Source organism: Cucurbita moschata, unplaced genomic scaffold, assembly GCF_002738365.1.
Source record: "Cucurbita moschata cultivar Rifu unplaced genomic scaffold, Cmos_1.0 Cmo_Scf00019, whole genome shotgun sequence".
NCBI lineage: Eukaryota > Viridiplantae > Streptophyta > Magnoliopsida > Cucurbitales > Cucurbitaceae > Cucurbita > Cucurbita moschata.
This window is the reverse complement of record NW_019268535.1, coordinates 2,102,950-2,119,291: the sequence shown is the minus strand read 5'-3', so window position 1 is coordinate 2,119,291 and position 16,342 is coordinate 2,102,950. Positions and strand designations below refer to the sequence as shown.

Sequence of the window (16,342 nt, the reverse complement as noted above, 5' to 3'; positions counted from 1 at the left end):
GGGGGGGGGGGGGGGGGGGGGGAAATGAGATAGAAAGAAAAGAGATCGACACCAAAAACTACACTAATTTGCCCCAAACTCGAAACTACGTCCCGTCTTCTACAACGGCAGATCCTACCAAAATATCGAGATTACAAAAAGCCTCAAACTTTGTTACACAACATCTTTCAGTAGTCCAACAAAAGCTATCAATTTTCCAATATCATAACTCGATAGCTTGGATAAACAATTAAGAACAAGAGAAACGCTCTTTTTCTCTCGTAATCTAAACTATCCTTGGCTTTTTTCGTAAAAGTTAAAGAGATCACAAGGGGATTCATTATTGAGAGTAAAGGAAGGTGAGTTATTTGGGACAGAAATTCTTGGATTTGTGAAAGGTCATGACACCTCATGGCATGAGATGTTTGCTGCCTCCCCGGCATCGAATGTTTCATTATTTTTTTCACTTTGTACGAAGAGGATAAATGTTTTTTCCTCCTAAAGATACAAAAATGTTTAAATTGATTACAATTTGTTACTAGTTGAGTTGTTGTTTCATAGATTGAAGTGAAGTTTGTTATGATTATTGTTGTTTCAATCAATGTTTGGTTCTTTTTTTATTTGAATCGATCTAAGATGATGAAAATTGATAAAATCAAATCAAAATAAAATGCGAAGGACATGTTTTATAACAGTTGAAAAATAATAATATAGAATCGAGTTAACTAAGGGCAATGTCCCTATTAATCGACGGGCATTATAAAAAGGTCGAGATTTTTACTTGCTTAAGTTCACACTTCGAAAGGGAGGAAGGTTGGGTCGGCTAGGTTTCCTAGGAGACCAACATTCTAACATAAACACTAATTGGGAAGAAGATCACCACCTTACCACTAGATAAACTAGTACTTAAACACGTTCCGACCAATAGATAACCTAGAACTCGATCACCACTCGACCAATAGATAACCTAGTACACTTTCCTCGAGTGGTGGGCAAAAGTCATAAGACACCCTAACAATCCTTGTCTACTTAAGGACATTCAGGACCTCACGTTCATGATAAAATGGTGAGATCAACGAAAAAACGGATAAATTGTATCAAAATCATGCTAAAAATGGAAGCTTTCAAATAGTGGTATTCATATAACTCAAAAACTTGATCAACCCAAACTATAAAAACTGGGTCGGGTTAGATTTTTCTTCGGTTTAAGTTTAATTGAATTTTTAAAAATTGAGGCTGACCAACCAACCTAACTCGAAGATAGAAGATTTGGTTAGGTTGGATAGTGAATTCTATTAGGATTGTTCGAGTCAACCGAATCGGAGCTCAAGGCCCTATGAGAATTGGCTGGCCCATTGCACTAGGCCCAAAGTTAATCCATTAGCTCAATTCAATTCAAATATATTATTTATATTTTAAAATCTGCAGATTTTTATTTTTATTTTTTAAAATTAATTACTTAAAATATATATTTTTTATTTATAAAAAAAAAGAATAACTTGGTCGGTAATCCAGAATTAATTAGCCAATTAGCACTAAGAGAGAATTAATAAATTGATTGATTTTAACGTGTCAACTATAATTTCTTGCCTTTTATAGAAAGTCATTATTTGATGTATTTATGGGGTTGAAATATTATTATTATCAAATTATTGGACTAATTAGCCGAGGTTCGACTTTTCTCCTAACAATCCTCCCCAGGCCACGACTCAGAATTTGGATTTGGGACTTTGTGTATCCCGACATTCCCCTATCTCCCCTACAACATGAGTAAAGACTATCATTACCGACCAATACGAGCTCTTCCACAGCATGATTTGCCCTCACGTACAGTTACCCAAAGCAAAACATGCTTAACATGATTGGGCCACCAAAAAAGAAAGTGCACCTTGTTAGTATAGTTAGTAACTTTCAATTCTTTTAAATCTTTTTTATTCACTTTATCTCGTGATGGTTCTTATTCGTATGATATTAGTTCATTAAATATTTTATTAATAAAAATGCCTAAATTTTCAATTATATTCAAACGTACGTTGTACCTATTCATTATTTTTAAAAAAAATCAAAAAAAATCACAGATCTATTTAACACAAAATTTAAAATTTAAAATTTATTAAAAATTATATTATGAAATCAAATAATACATTTAAAAAAAATTTAAAACTAAACTAATAATTTAATTATATATAGAAATATATTGGAAGGAATCTTTTGGCCGTTTCAAACCGAAATGAATAGCCAACCATATGATTTTGACAGAAGTATTTCTTTTATTATTATTATTTATTTATTTTTAAAATTACAAAAATTTATATAAATTCGGTCAAAATTAAAGTTTGACTCGTCCTCTACGGTACATTTATAGATTGAACTGAACCATCGGTTGATTCATTAGAACCACAACTCGTTTAGCCACTCGTGTATTTATATATAGTTTTTAATATTTTAATGTAGTATACAATTTGAAAATTTTAAAAATAACATACTAAATATAAACTTATAATTTTATTAGATAATTAAATTTTAATATTTAATTTGCTAATAAATCTGATTAGAAGAACGAGACTCCCCACAGTGGTATGATATTGTCCATATTGTTCACTTTGAGTATAAGCTCTCATAGCTTTCCAATGCTCTAAATTAGGCGATATGGGACTTTCATCCAACACCTCCCCTTAATCGAGGCTCGACCCTTTTTCTTTGGGAGTCTTAGTCATTTTTGTTCGACTCTGTTATTTTATTATTTTTTTTTTTTTGCTTTCGAGGCTCACAATACTTTTGTTCAACATTTGAGGATTCTATTGGCGTGACCCTGATGCCATGTTATGAACACGACTCTCCACAATGGTATGATATTGTCCATTTTGAGCATAATCTCTCGTGACTTTGCTTTGAGTTTACCCTAGAGGTCTCGTATCAATGGAGATAATATTCTTTGATTATAAAGCCATGATTATTCCCTAAATTAGCCAGACTTTCATCCAACAAATTTGACTCAAATTCTAACCCAAAAATTGATCCAATGAGTCAAATTCAAGGATTGACTTTACCATTTAAGATGGATCAATATGAATTTAGAATCTAAATTCGGCATCCAATAGTCCCGACATTTTCTGCATCTATTGTGATATGGTTACATTACTTACTCCTCGCTTCTCATGATGAAGAAGCACACTTGGCCATGAAGTTCTTATGATCGAGCTACTGAAAAGGAGAGTGCATCTTGATGGCATAGGTTGTGACTTTCAAGTCTTTTTAGTCATCTTATTCTTAGGATCACTGTCATTCAGATGTGGTTTCGGTTTACTTGTATGTCACATATTCAAACTCAAATGAAAATTCAAACTCATTGGATTCGAATTTAGGTTGAGTTTGAGTCGGGACCACTGGTAATCGCTAAAATTTTAAAAATATTTTAAAAAAGATATGAGGAAATAAATGTATGAGCCACAAGAAAATATAGGGGCGTGATGCTTGGGGCCAAGGAAAAACAGAAGGGTATTACGGTCAAATTGGAAACACACAAAGAAAAAAAGAAGGGTAATACGGCAATGGTTCTGTCACGGTCTGAAATGGAGATGAATTATATGGTTCCCATGTCTATAAGCAAACAGCCATTCTTTTTCTTCCTTTCAATTCCATTCTACCATTTCACCCCACAACCTTTTCTCCACCGATATCCCAAATCTTGCTGAATTTCAGTTCTAGTTTGATCTTATCACGGCGGTTTCTTACCTCTTGAATCTTCGAGTGAATTGAGTTCAGTAGCACGCCGTCGGGATTTTGTTTCTCCGATCTTGTTCTACTTCCCACTTGTGTTCTTAGTTTGTCTCGGCAATGGCGAAGCGTGGATATAAGCTACGTATCCTTTGTAATCTTAAGTATTATGATTATTGTTTTTCTTTTGCTCAGACGTTTAAAATTAGCTTTAGTTTGATGATTTTCAATCGTTTTAGCTTTATCCTCACTGGAACCAGGTTTCTCAGGCGCTTAGAAGCTCCTTGAATCTAACCCATAATCCGATTTTAGAACTGAATTGATAGCACTAGGAATTTGGATGCTCATTTCTTATGTTCTATGCTTGATTTATCGCATATGGAGTAGAACATGTTTTCTGCTGAGGAGTTCAATTCAACTTCAATCTGTAGTGTTATGAAGAAACTAAAACGATATGAAGTATTTTCTTGACCTATTTGAAACTAGAGGAAATTGCGGCACACTCGGCTAATGTAAACTGTCTGAGTATTGGGAAAAAAGCTTGCCGATTGTTCATAACTGGTGGAGATGATCACAAAGTCAATCTTTGGGCGATTGGAAAACCCAACTCTTTGATGGTTCGTTGAATGCCTCCTCTTCCATCTTTTTTATACGCAATCAGAAAGTTGGGTTCTTATTTTTTGAATTTATTCATGAACTTATTTGATGTTTGCATAAAAGAATTGTATATTTGATGGCCAATTTTCAGACATTTTTTTTATCCTCACAATGTTCTTGATGATTATTCGCTTGTAGTTATGATTTCTCTAGTGATAGACTTGGAGTGTTTTCTTGTTCTTGTGCAGAGTCTGTGTGGTCATACTAATCCTGTCGAATCGGTAGCTTTTGATTCATCTGAAGTTTTGGTGCTTGGTGGAGCTTCTTCTGGTGCAATAAAGTTATGGGATCTTGAAGAGGCTAAAAGTAAGTTTACTCGACTAGTTTCTTACTTTTAAGAAATCGAATATTAAACTATTAGAGAAATGATGTGATTTAGTATTGTGTCGTGTTAATGAGTACCTACTTAAAACATGGTTTTCGTGATGGCTTGACTTTTCATTGTTCATTTATAATACCTTCAGATTTGCACCTTCAATTGTGAAGAAAAACATAAGATTGATTTCCTTCATTGATAACCTCTGATCTTTTGCAATGTTCTTGAAGTGCAGTAGTTCGCACTCTTTCTGGTCACAGATCGAATTGCACAGCAGTTGAGTTTCATCCATTCGGCGAGTTCTTTGCATCAGGTTCTAGAGACACTAATCTTAAAATCTGGGATATCCGAAAGAAAGGTTGCAGTCACACATACAAGGGTCACACTCAAGGCATTAGTACGATCAAGTTCACGCCAGATGGTCGCTGGGTGGTCTCCGGTGGATTTGATAGTGCTGTGAAGGTAATAACGAGTCACACTATTAAGTGTTGTAACTTTCTATTATCGTCATTATAATGGCAATAATTTAAGGCTTCTCTTGGATAGGTATGGGATCTAACTGCTGGAAAGCTCTTACATGATTTTAAGTTCCATGAAGGGCATATTCGGTCCATAGGTTTTCATCCACTCGAGTTTCTCCTTGCGACAGGTGGGTGAAAGAAAAATGAAGCAATTGATGCTTAAGTGGGAAGTTTCTTGAATACAAAACCATTAGTTTCTTGGTATACTGCTTGTATATATAATACGATACTCGCATATTCGAATTCTAATATTACCCGCTCTTTATCGCAATACCTCTCTGAGTAAAAAGTGACCGTGTCCAGGGTCAGCTGACAAAACTGTAAAGTTCTGGGATTTGGAAACCTTTGAATTGATTGGATCAACAAGACCTGAGGTATATCTATTCTTTAAAAAGAAAAACAAGTTGCCTTAGCTTTGCAATGGATGTTCAGTTTCTAGTGCTTCCTTTAGTTGCAGAGACTGTTAAGTTCCATGTTTTCTGTGCCGAACCTTTTTCAACCGTTTTTTTAGAAGTTATTTCATTAGCATATCTTTTATACAGGCTACTGGAGTTCGTGCAATCACCTTCCACCCGGATGGGAGGACCCTGTTTTCTGGTCTGGATGAAAGTTTGAAGGTGACGAGTGTTACTATTTCACAACTTTATGATACAGAATAAAGTGTTACTACCTCCAAACATGTATCGGCACATTAACGTTATATCTCTTTTCTCTGATACTGAAGGTATATTCATGGGAGCCTGTCATTTGTCATGACTCTGTCGATATGGGATGGTCAACACTTGGTGACCTTTGCATTCATGATGGGAAACTTTTGAGTTGCTCATTTTATCGAAGCTCTGTTGGAGTTTGGGTAGCTGACATATCGGTATACTAACCTATATCTTTTCAGAAACTTGTTCATATTGTATTTATGTACTGTTTTGTATTATTATTACACACTTATCTTTCAAGTATTCTCAATTCTAGAATATTGAGCCTTATGGAGCTAGTTCAGTATCTGGGCAAAAGCAGCCAAAAGAACAGAAATCTAATTCTGCTTTCAAGAACAGTTTAGCTTCAAAAAGCTTTGGAGCTGGTTTGATGACTTCAAATTTACAATCTCTGTCTCCTGATTATGAAACCAAGGAGATAAAGAATATATACATAGACAGTAAGTCCTCATCCTTTGTCTGCAAGGAGGGGTCGTGTTAGAGGTGTTATGCAATCCTTACATATGAGATATGTCTCTATTTGTGATGTATGTGACTCTTGGTATTATTTTCCTCAACAGACTTTGAATTGACAACTTCTTTGGGTAGAGTCATTTTTCGACACCGAGGAACAACTAATGATTTTGTGTGACATGTAGCTCACTTTGTGCATGCTTGTCTGCCTTCAAACATTGTTTTAAATCTAGTTTCTCGTCTCTTTTTTGTTTATGATAGCCACCGGTGGAAAGCCTGAGGCGGCATCTTTAAGCTCCCCAAAAGTTGTATTTGCATTGGGTTCAAAGGAGATTATCTATGATGCAAGCAAAAAGCAAAGTCCTGCATCAAGAGTAGAAACGAAATCTATTGAAGTATCAACGGTCAAACCCCCGGTTGTACCTTGTGATAGTCCTGAGGTTAAAGACTCCGCAAGCTCTATAAGGGAATCTATCACATTTTCCAAGACAAGACGTGGTATGTTACTCAGACCAGCTCATGTAAGAAAGCCATCAAATAGTAAAATGGATCTTGAAAACCTATCAGTGTCAGTTGATTCAAGTAGAAAAACTGATCTTGAGAGACTAGCAGTTGTAGATTCTGTAAATATCTGTCATACCACCAATGATTTGAATAAAGCTCCAGAACCGAACTTCGTAACACGGGTTGTATCGGAAGAAACACAAAAAGATTCTCATAGAATAAATTCTGATATCAGAAGTATCGAGACGTTTGAAAACATTCCCCGTGTGTCTTCTGAGACAACTTCAGAACAAGAAAGCTGTAAGATGTTGTCCTTCCCTTGATATTAAAATTGTTTATGTAGTTTTTCTCATGTTAATAGTATTTTCCCCCAAATTTGCAGGCAACAAACCAGTTGTTAGTAGAAAAGGGACAAACTCTGTTAAATTTGTAAATGGAGGTTTGTCATCTTTGACCTCTTAACTATTTGTCACTGACAGGAAATATCAAGTAAACGTGTGGGAAATTTTTGGTCTTATATCCTATTTTTGCAGTTGCAGTTGTTCCTGGAAGGACACGCACTCTTGTCGAGAAGTTCGAAAGGAGAGAACAAACTATTGATGTACAGACGACAATTTCACCATCTTATGTCCTCGAATCGGAAAAGACAAAGGAGCAAACTAATAGCTATGAAGCACAGGTGGTAACTCCTCAGATCCTTGAAACTGAGAAGTCACTCGAACAAGCTAATACCTATGGAGTACAGGCAGTGGCTATACCTTCTCACGTCTCCGAAACAGAGAAGGCGCGTGAACGAACTAATAACTACGAAATGCAGGCAGTGACGATTCCTTCGCACATCTCTGAAACTGAGAAGGCAAGAGAACGAACTAATAACTACGAAATGCAGGCAGTGATGATTCCTTCGCACATCTCTGAAACTGAGAAGGCAAGAGAACGAACTAATAACTACGAAATGCAGGCAGTGACGATTCCTTCGCACATCTCTGAAACTGAGAAGGCAAGAGAACGAGCTAATAACTATGAAATGCAGGCAGTGATTATTCCTTCGCGCATCTCTGAAACTGAGAAGGCAAGAGAACGAACTAATAACTATGAAGTACGAGCAATGATTACTCCTCGTACCCCAGAAACTAAGAGGATGACTACTAACTATGAAGCAAGAACAATAAATAACTATGAAGCAAGAACAAGAAATAACTATGAAGCAATGACAACTCCTGTCACTTCTCCTGTCCCTGAAACGGATAAAACAGACAATTTACAGGTATGGTTACTTTGTAACATAAATAGGCACTTAAATTATGATGACATCTGTTACATCATTTCATATGGCCATCCTTTTGTAAGACGAGTTTTAAAACCTATGAGATCCCACATTGATTTTCTTTTGTAAGACGCGTTTACAGCTGATTTTCTATGAGATCCTACGTCGATGGAAGAGGAGAACGAAACATTTTTTATAAGGGTGTGAAAACTTCTTCTTAGCAGACGCGTTTTAAAACCTTGAAGGGAAAGCCCAAAGAGGACAATATTTGCTAGTGGTGGGCTTGAGCTGTTTCATCTCCTTCTTCTTCTTTCTCTTTCTCATCTATCTTCTTAGTACTTAGAATTTTGGGTTACATTTGAAGTTATTTGAAATGCTATGCATTTGAGAAATTTTTGTGTTTCTGCTGGAAAATTGTTTCTAAGCTGGCAGAAAATTGCCAATGCCAAAGAATGCTCACAAATGCGAGTCAGATGAAGATACGTATTTAAATTGTTTGTTCAAACTAAGTAGTTCTGTGTTTTTTGCTTAATGGCAGAAAGGAGAACCTCAAGCTTCTGGAAGAGATTCTCCCTGTGCAAATGATAGGGATGTCATTGAAGACATAATGCAATCTCATGATGTATTCTTAAGTAGCCTTCGATCCCGGTTGACAAAACTGCAGGTAATTTTCTTTCTGCATGCAGATAATACAATGAACTGAACTGATATGAGACTATGAGATCCCACGTTGGTTGGAGAGGGGAACGAAATATTTCTTATAAGGGTGTGGAAACCTTTCCCTATCAAACGCGTTTTAAAACCGTGAGGCTGACGGTGATACGTAATGGGCCAAAGCAGACAGTATCTGCTAGCGGTGGGCTCGGACTATTACAAATGGTAATAGAGCCAGACACCGAGCGGTGTGCTAGCGAGGATGCTCGGCCCCCAAGGTGGGGCGGGAGGTGGATTGTGAGATCCCACATCGATTGGAGAGGAGAACGAAACATTCCTTATAAAGGTGTGGAAACCTCTCCCTACCAGACGTGTTTTAAAACCATGATGCTGACAGTGATACGTAACGGGCTAAAGTAGACAATATTTGCTAGCGGTGGGCTTAGATTGTTACGAACTACAACTGTGGCTTTTAACAGCGGTTTTCTTAACATTCACTTGGGGGGCGGGGGTCATTCAAAGGGAGAAAAAACAAGGGAAAAAACACAAGAAACATTGTATTTCACCGAAAAAGCATGCCGACTAATCAATGAGCTTGGTTTGAAAACAACTTTGTTCTGTGACTTTTACGTCTGTGAGGATTGGAATACAGCTGATAAATCTTAAAGGTTGTTTTTTTGGACCATTAACTTTTCTCGAACGTTACGTTCATATCAACGACTGTACTGCAGGTGGTACGACACTTTTGGCAGCAGAATGACATGAAAGGTGCCATCAATGCCATGACAAAACTCCCGGATCATTCTGTACGTATCTTTTGAGTTAGTTTATCCGTGTTGCTTTTTTATTTTATGCATCTTCAGTTTCACAAGCAACTAGTATCTTCTCGTTCTCAAATGGGGCTTTTCTAAGAACCATGTCATGATGCAGGTGCAAGCAGATGTGATCAGCGTTCTCATCGAGAAGATGAATGTCCTGACTCTAGATTTATTCTCGTGCCTACTTCCCGTACTCGTGGGTTTATTGGATAGCAAGATAGAAAGGTAAGACAATGGCATAATGCACGTCGAAAAAACTGCTAATTTCAACAGTTCAAAACTATCTACCTTAAGATTTAAGTTCTTATGTCTCACATTGTATCCATTAGGCATGCCAGTTTGTCCATGGAGATTCTCTTGAAGCTTGTAGCAGTTTTTGGTCATGTTATAACCTCAGCAGTATCAGCACCTCCAGTAGTTGGTGTTGATCTTCATGCAGAGCAGAGGTGAATACATCTCATTTTCACGACGTTTCGAATATGTATTAACCGAACTAAATATCGTGTTATCCGCTTGTATCTCAAACTCAGGGTACTTTGCTGCAAGCAATGCTTCACCCATCTGCAGAAGATTCAAAAAATTCTTCCATCATTTGCAAGGTATAATCATTTTCTTGAAGGGAAACTGTCGATCAACATCTCAACGTGAATCCCGAGCGCCCAATAGGACATTACCGCTCAAATAACTCATTTTTCCTGCATAATTTTGCTGCAGGAGAGGTGGTTCACTAGCAAGAAGTGCTCAAGAATTGAATCTGGTACTTCAACAATGTTAAGTTTCATTCACTATGTCAAATTTTTGGCAAAGAACAGGTAAATAGTTAGGCTGATACCTCCAATAGAAAGAACTTGGAGATGCAACACCTTTACAAGTTGAAGCCATCGGCCATGTCCCACAATTTTGTGATTCATGGAGGGTGAAGCCGAGCAGAAAGACAACGGAAAACCTTAGACGACGAACGTGAAGTCGGCAGGTCGGGTTCTTCGGACGGAACAATGGAAGCCCTCCTCATTTTGATTCTTCATATTCCAGGTATTGTTTGTATCTTCTAATCAACATCTTGTAAGTATGTGCCAATTCAAACATGTAATGCATGGAGATATTGAATTCAAGCATATGGGTAGAGCTGTTTGCTTCTGCTTGAAAGAATGTTATGTCGCTGATATGCCCTATGCCCAATTATGATTGTAGCAGTAGCAGTGGCACATAGGAAAGTTGATGAAACTTATTATGGGGAAGGCAACTAGAGATGAACATAGTTTAATCAATAACAACAAGGATAAAATTGGTTCTAAATGACAAAACAAGAGTGCCTAAAGTCCATAAGTCCAACTTGACCCGAACCGAGCCGACCTGAATTGGCTGAGTACCTATAACGTCTTACCTTTTGACTTCCATTAGCCAACATTGGAGTGTACGTGATAAATATCAGGATTTTCTTTGTTTCGCATGTCACTTATTTTTTTTTTTCTCAAAAACATAAATTAAGGGTGTCCAAATGACCTAAGAACCCGACCAACTCCAAGTACCCAACCCAAACCATAAAGATAGGGTTGAGTTAGGCTTTTTTTTTACGTTCTAAGTCGAGTTAGTTTGCAAATTGACCTTTTTTTTGTTGGGTTAACATGACCAATTCGAAAATAGGGTTATAACCTAATACAAAATTCGAATATTAGGAATATTTGACGTTTGTAATTGATCTTAATGATACGTTATGTCTTGTGAATGTTTGGTATTTGAATAAAATAATTAAAAAAAGACCACCCCGAACATCCCAACTCAACTAAGGTTTGAGTTGCTTGAGTCACCAACCCAATATCGAATTGGTCCAAAAGATTTTTCCAACTCAATTCATGTACATTCCTAACTAGACAACCTTCCTTAAGTTCGATTTTACCTGAAAAGATTGACCATCAAAGGAGCTACATATAGATGAATTTTCAATAAATCAAATACCAAAAATAATATAAGAGTCCAAATTAATTATAATTTTCTAAGGTCGAATTCATAGAAAGAAAGGATAATCCTTATCTTACATGGAAAGTAAAAAAAAAAAAAAAAAAATCTAAAATATATTCAATTCTTACCATATTATACCCCACTTATCTTAGAGAAAGTAATAAAAATACTTTGTCAAAAAAATATCTTTAAATTTAAGAAGAAAAATAAAAAATACCGGGACAAAACTTTATAAAAAATTAGTTTTAAAAGATATCATCAGATTAAACTTTATAAAAACTATAAAAAAAAAAATTTACTATCAATATATGGACAGATCTCATCTATCGACCCCTCATAGATTATCTCGCTTTTTAAAATTTTTGAATCGAGATACTAATGAAGTTTTTAAAAATAAAATATTAATGGTAGTGTAGTATTATCAATTAATCTATCTATATCTATATATATTCAAATAAATATGTTTTTTAATGGAAAAATTAAATACTATAAATTTTTTAAAAAGGTTAAATTATTTGTTTTGAATTTAGGTAATTATTTATTTATTTATTTATTTATTTATTTTGCTCTTCAAACCCCTATTAAAAGCAACGAGAAACCCCAATTCTCGCGATCACCAATAAAACCCCAAAATCCATTACTCACAAATAACCAATTTTTGTTTACCAAATAAAAAAAAGGATGAACTGAACCCTCAACCTACCCATCACCGTCCTCGCCCTTCCAAATCCGCTAATTCGCACACCGGAAAACCATCTTCCTCCGTCAATACCTCTCCCTTAAACCGCTTTTCGCTTTACTTTTGAAGACCAGCTAGGGTTCCGGTGACTAATACGGAGCGAATTCGTTCGTCGGCGCTTGTGAGAGAAATATGGGAGCGGAGGCGATACAAAAGCGGTGGGATACATGGGAAGAACTTTTATTAGGAGGAGCCATACTCCGCCACGGAACCACCGACTGGAACCTCGTCGCGGCGGAGCTCCGGGCACGGATTGTTCGTCCGTGCGCCTATACCCCCGAGGTAACTGCAATCTTTTTTTTTTTTTTTTTTTCCTTAATTATTTTAAACAAATAACACGAAGAAATCGTGTAATTTTCCTCGCAAATTTCAGCTAATTTATTAAATAAATTTAATAATTAAAAATTAAATTTTAAAAAGAAAATTAAAGATATTTGATTATCGAAAAAAAGGATGTAATCTGATTCCTCTGGTGTTCGTTATTATTATTATTATTTTATTCCTTACAAAAAAATAAATAAAATGTGTTGACCTGTTCAATTCAACCATTTGAACAGCGTATTTATTTATATATATATATAATGAATGTTTATAAATAATTTTTAAAAAATTGGTATGTTCATATTTGCAGGTTTGTAAAGCCAAGTATGAAGATTTGCAGAAACGTTTTGTTGGATGCAAGTATGGGCAAAGTTTGGAATAACTTTCGATTAAAATACTTCTGAAAGAAAAAAGTTTTTATAGAACTATTTTTTGGAGAATAAATTATAAAAAATTCTCAAAATTATGTGTTTGGAATCTGAAATATAAATTGTTTGTTGGGTATATCATTAATAGAGCTTGGTATGAGGAGCTTCGGCGGCAACGAATCATGGAGCTAAGACGAGCTCTCGAGCACTCTGAAGACTCGATAGGGTTAGTATTATGTTTTGTTGCTCATAAACGCTAATGTTTTGATTTGAAATTGTGAGATCCTATATCAGTTGGAGAGGGGAACAAAACATTCCTTATAAGGGTGTAGAAACCTCTCCCTAAGAGATACGTTTTAAAACCGTTAGACTGACGGTGATACGTGAACAATATCTACTTGTGGTGAGCTTGGGCTGTTACATATACTATCAGAGCTAGACATCGAGTGGTGTGTCAGCGAGGACGCTGGCCCCCAAGGGGTGGATTGTGAGATCTTAGATCGGTTGGAGATGGGAACTAAGCATTCCTTATAAGGTGTGGAAACCTCTCCTTAGTAGATACCATTTTAAAACCATGAGGCCGGTCATACGTAACGGGCCAAAATGGACAATATCTGCTAGCTGTGGGTTTGAGTTATTACAAATAGTATTAGAGCCAGACACCAAGCGTTGTGCCAACGAGGACGCTGGACCTCCAAGGGAATAGATTGTGAGATCCTACATCGGTTGGAGAGGGGAACGGAGCATTCCTTATAAGCACTGCCAACGAAGATGTTGGGCTCCCAAGGGGGTGGATTGTGAGATCCTACCTCGATTGGAGTTGGGAACAAAGCATTTCTTATAAGGGTGTGGAAACTTCTCCCTAGTAGACGCGTTTTAAAACGATGAGGTTGACGCCGATACGTAATGTGCCTAAGTAGACAATATCTACACGCGGTTTGGTTTGCTTTGCTTCAATTCTATGGTAACTAATAAGGTTGAATAGATTTCAGGTCATTGGAATCAAAGCTTGAGGCTCTTAAGTCTAGGAGTGGAGACAAGTCTCTTGTCAATAGCTCTGATAGATCAGAGTCTTGGGGAGTTGTTCATAAACCAACAAATGAGCTATCTGCTGGTAGCTTTACACAGGAAAACCGAACGTGCAGCTCGGTCGAATGTCGGTCAGCTCCGTTTTTGGCTGACGAGACGGAGATTAAGCCGGAAGCGTCGCAGTTACGGTGTCTCGAATGGGGCAAGGTAGGAACAGTGAAGAAGAGATCAAGAGGGAAGAGAAAGAGGAAGGATTGTAGTAGTAGGGATGTTAAGGAAGGAAGTACCGGTGAAAATAACTTGTCTGAATCAGCTAACCCTTCAACTGTTTCTCATTCTAAAGATAACTCATGCTGCAACTCGTTCGAGCCACGTGAATCTTCTGATGCAAATGAAGCTAGCAGAAGCTCAACCATGGACGGAGTCGATGTTGATGTTCTAATGGCTGCTTTTAACGCTGTTGCCGAGAACAAAAGTGCCGCGGTATTTCGTCGACGCCTCGATAGTCAGGTACAATGCAACAAAGATACTCTTCCTTTCATTGAATTGTGTTCATTGCTGATGACCATGTGAATATGCAACAGAAGAGAGGAAGATATAAGAAACTAATACGGCAACATTTGGATATTGAAACAATAAGGTCAAGAGTTGCAAGTCAGTACATAACAACGCAAAAGGAGCTATACAGAGACCTGCTGTTGCTTGCTAACAACGCCCTCGTTTTCTACTTGCCGAACACGCGGGAGTATCGGTCTGCAGTGCTTCTCAGACGCCTCATTACGAATACATTTCAGAAGCTTTTCAAAAACTCCCACGACAAAAGAACACAAACACGTGATCAGATGGCAAAACTGCATCGTTTGCAACCTGCTAAACGTAATGAATCTAGAAAAGAAGTCAATCCAGGGGATGCCAAAACTCCTAGTGGGAATAGAAGGAGAAGTAATGCTAATTCTCATTCCTCAGTGGGATTAGCGAAGACAGAAACTTCGGCTTCGACAGTAAAGAGAGAGCCTCGTGGGACGAGAAAGAGTGTCGTTGGGACGTCGAAAAGTGAACGGTCTGCAGCAACGGTCGCTCGGGGAAGAAAACGAGGGAGAGCGAAGTAAACGGTAAGAAATTTTGAAGTTTACTGTTGTAGATTCTGAGCTAGAACTTGTAAGTTGATTGTAAACCAGGTAGCTTTAGGCTTTAGAAAGATAGTGGGAGTGAAATGGAGTACTCATTGTGTCATTTCGTTAGCTTGGAATGATTTATATTTTGAGTTTATCTGTTTCAAACAAAGCAAATGGAATGTGTTTCGATTGATGAAGAACATGAAACTCATTTTAGTGATGCAAAATTTAGAATAATTGAACTAGCTTTTGTTTTATTTAATAATCTTGACATCTCACCTGGAGGGGGAAACTTCTTCTTAAAGGATTCATTTTAAAATTGTGAGACTGACGGCGGTAACGACCAATGCGGACAATATTCGTTAGGAGTGGGCCTTTGGAGCATTAAAAATGGTAGATATGTAACCGGTTAACGCAGACCGGCATTACATATGATATCAGAGCCCAACATTGGGCGGTTGGACGATATGTAATGGCCTAACGCAGTGGGCTCTTAAGACATTACAAATGGCAGTGGGCTCGAGACATTACAAATGGTATTAGAACCGGTGATTGGGCTTGAGACATTACAAATGGTATTAGAACTCTATCTCACCTTATTTTGAGAGAAACCTTTTTCAAAACATATTTTTAAACCGGTGATTGGGCTTGAGACATTACAAATGGTATTAGAACTCTATCTCACCTTATTTAAGAAACCTTTTTCAAAACATATTTTTAAACTTGTTTTATATTTTTTAAAAAATTTAAACTTCTAAAATTAAAAAATTAATAAAAAAATAATTTTATTATTTAATTCATTTAAGTACAGGGAATAATTAGCTATAACTCAATAACAGTAAATTCCATGCATGATTGCCACGTGTGTCACAATGATCCATGCATGATTGCCACGTGTGTCACAATGACCCTGTCCAGGTCCACGCTGTCTTGCATTTCTGTTCTACACTCTTCTTTTTTTAAATTATTTACCAACCAAATATAAATATTAACTAATTCCTAATATTTTATAATTTCAACAATTTAACGTCATCAAGGTGCATGACAGTTAAAAGATGTACGGCACACGTGCATGACAGTTAAAAGATGTACGGCTACGATTTTCTGACAGCTGTCAGGTCCAAGATTCGCACACGTGACATGCATACGAGGTTTCATTTTAATATTATCAATAATATTCCTCTAATTCAAATCAAATTAATTCAATAGCAT

The 16,342-nt window shown here is 36.8% G+C and overlaps 2 protein-coding genes across 4 annotated transcripts; both read left to right on the top strand.

The window, feature by feature from the left end:
* Positions 1 to 3,486: 3,486 nt before the first annotated feature.
* Positions 3,487 to 10,764, top strand: LOC111456851 (katanin p80 WD40 repeat-containing subunit B1 homolog). The gene is made up of 18 exons (XM_023098885.1): positions 3,487 to 3,841; positions 4,183 to 4,313; positions 4,542 to 4,659; positions 4,905 to 5,131; positions 5,216 to 5,318; positions 5,494 to 5,564; positions 5,733 to 5,807; positions 5,915 to 6,058; positions 6,160 to 6,343; positions 6,618 to 7,160; positions 7,243 to 7,299; positions 7,394 to 8,127; positions 8,666 to 8,791; positions 9,513 to 9,587; positions 9,712 to 9,824; positions 9,929 to 10,045; positions 10,130 to 10,198; positions 10,314 to 10,764. Exons 1-18 carry the CDS (start codon positions 3,817 to 3,819, stop codon positions 10,372 to 10,374), a joined length of 2,973 nt encoding a protein of 990 aa, XP_022954653.1. The 5' UTR covers positions 3,487 to 3,816; the 3' UTR covers positions 10,375 to 10,764.
* A 1,394-nt stretch (positions 10,765 to 12,158) lies between these two features.
* On the top strand, positions 12,159 to 15,327 carry LOC111456852. Of its 3 annotated transcripts, none has more exons than XM_023098889.1 (5): positions 12,159 to 12,579; positions 12,929 to 12,978; positions 13,135 to 13,212; positions 13,979 to 14,525; positions 14,656 to 14,865. In XM_023098889.1, the coding sequence occupies exons 1-5, from the start codon at positions 12,430 to 12,432 to the stop codon at positions 14,722 to 14,724; spliced, it is 894 nt and encodes a 297-aa protein (XP_022954657.1). In that variant the 5' UTR covers positions 12,159 to 12,429; the 3' UTR covers positions 14,725 to 14,865. The 3 variants fall into 3 exon arrangements, with proteins under 3 accessions (XP_022954657.1, XP_022954655.1, XP_022954656.1); XM_023098887.1 differs by having other exon boundaries at positions 12,161 to 12,579; positions 14,600 to 15,327; XM_023098888.1 differs by lacking the exon at positions 12,929 to 12,978 and having other exon boundaries at positions 12,443 to 12,579; positions 14,600 to 15,327.
* The last annotated feature ends 1,015 nt before the right edge of the window (positions 15,328 to 16,342 follow it).

Excerpts from the sequence above, each read along its gene's own strand:
- LOC111456852 (XM_023098887.1), top strand. The coding sequence starts at position 12,430 with ATGGGAGCGGAGGCGATACAAAAGCGGTGGGATACATGGGAAGAACTT. Across the intron at positions 13,213-13,978 it reads CACTCTGAAGACTCGATAGG|GTCATTGGAATCAAAGCTTG; the intron begins GTTAGTATTATG and ends AATAGATTTCAG. Across the intron at positions 14,526-14,599 it reads GTCGACGCCTCGATAGTCAG|AAGAGAGGAAGATATAAGAA; the intron begins GTACAATGCAAC and ends AATATGCAACAG.
- LOC111456851 (XM_023098885.1), top strand. The coding sequence starts at position 3,817 with ATGGCGAAGCGTGGATATAAGCTAC. Across the intron at positions 10,046-10,129 it reads GATCTTCATGCAGAGCAGAG|GGTACTTTGCTGCAAGCAAT; the intron begins GTGAATACATCT and ends TCTCAAACTCAG. Across the intron at positions 10,199-10,313 it reads ATTCTTCCATCATTTGCAAG|GAGAGGTGGTTCACTAGCAA; the intron begins GTATAATCATTT and ends ATTTTGCTGCAG.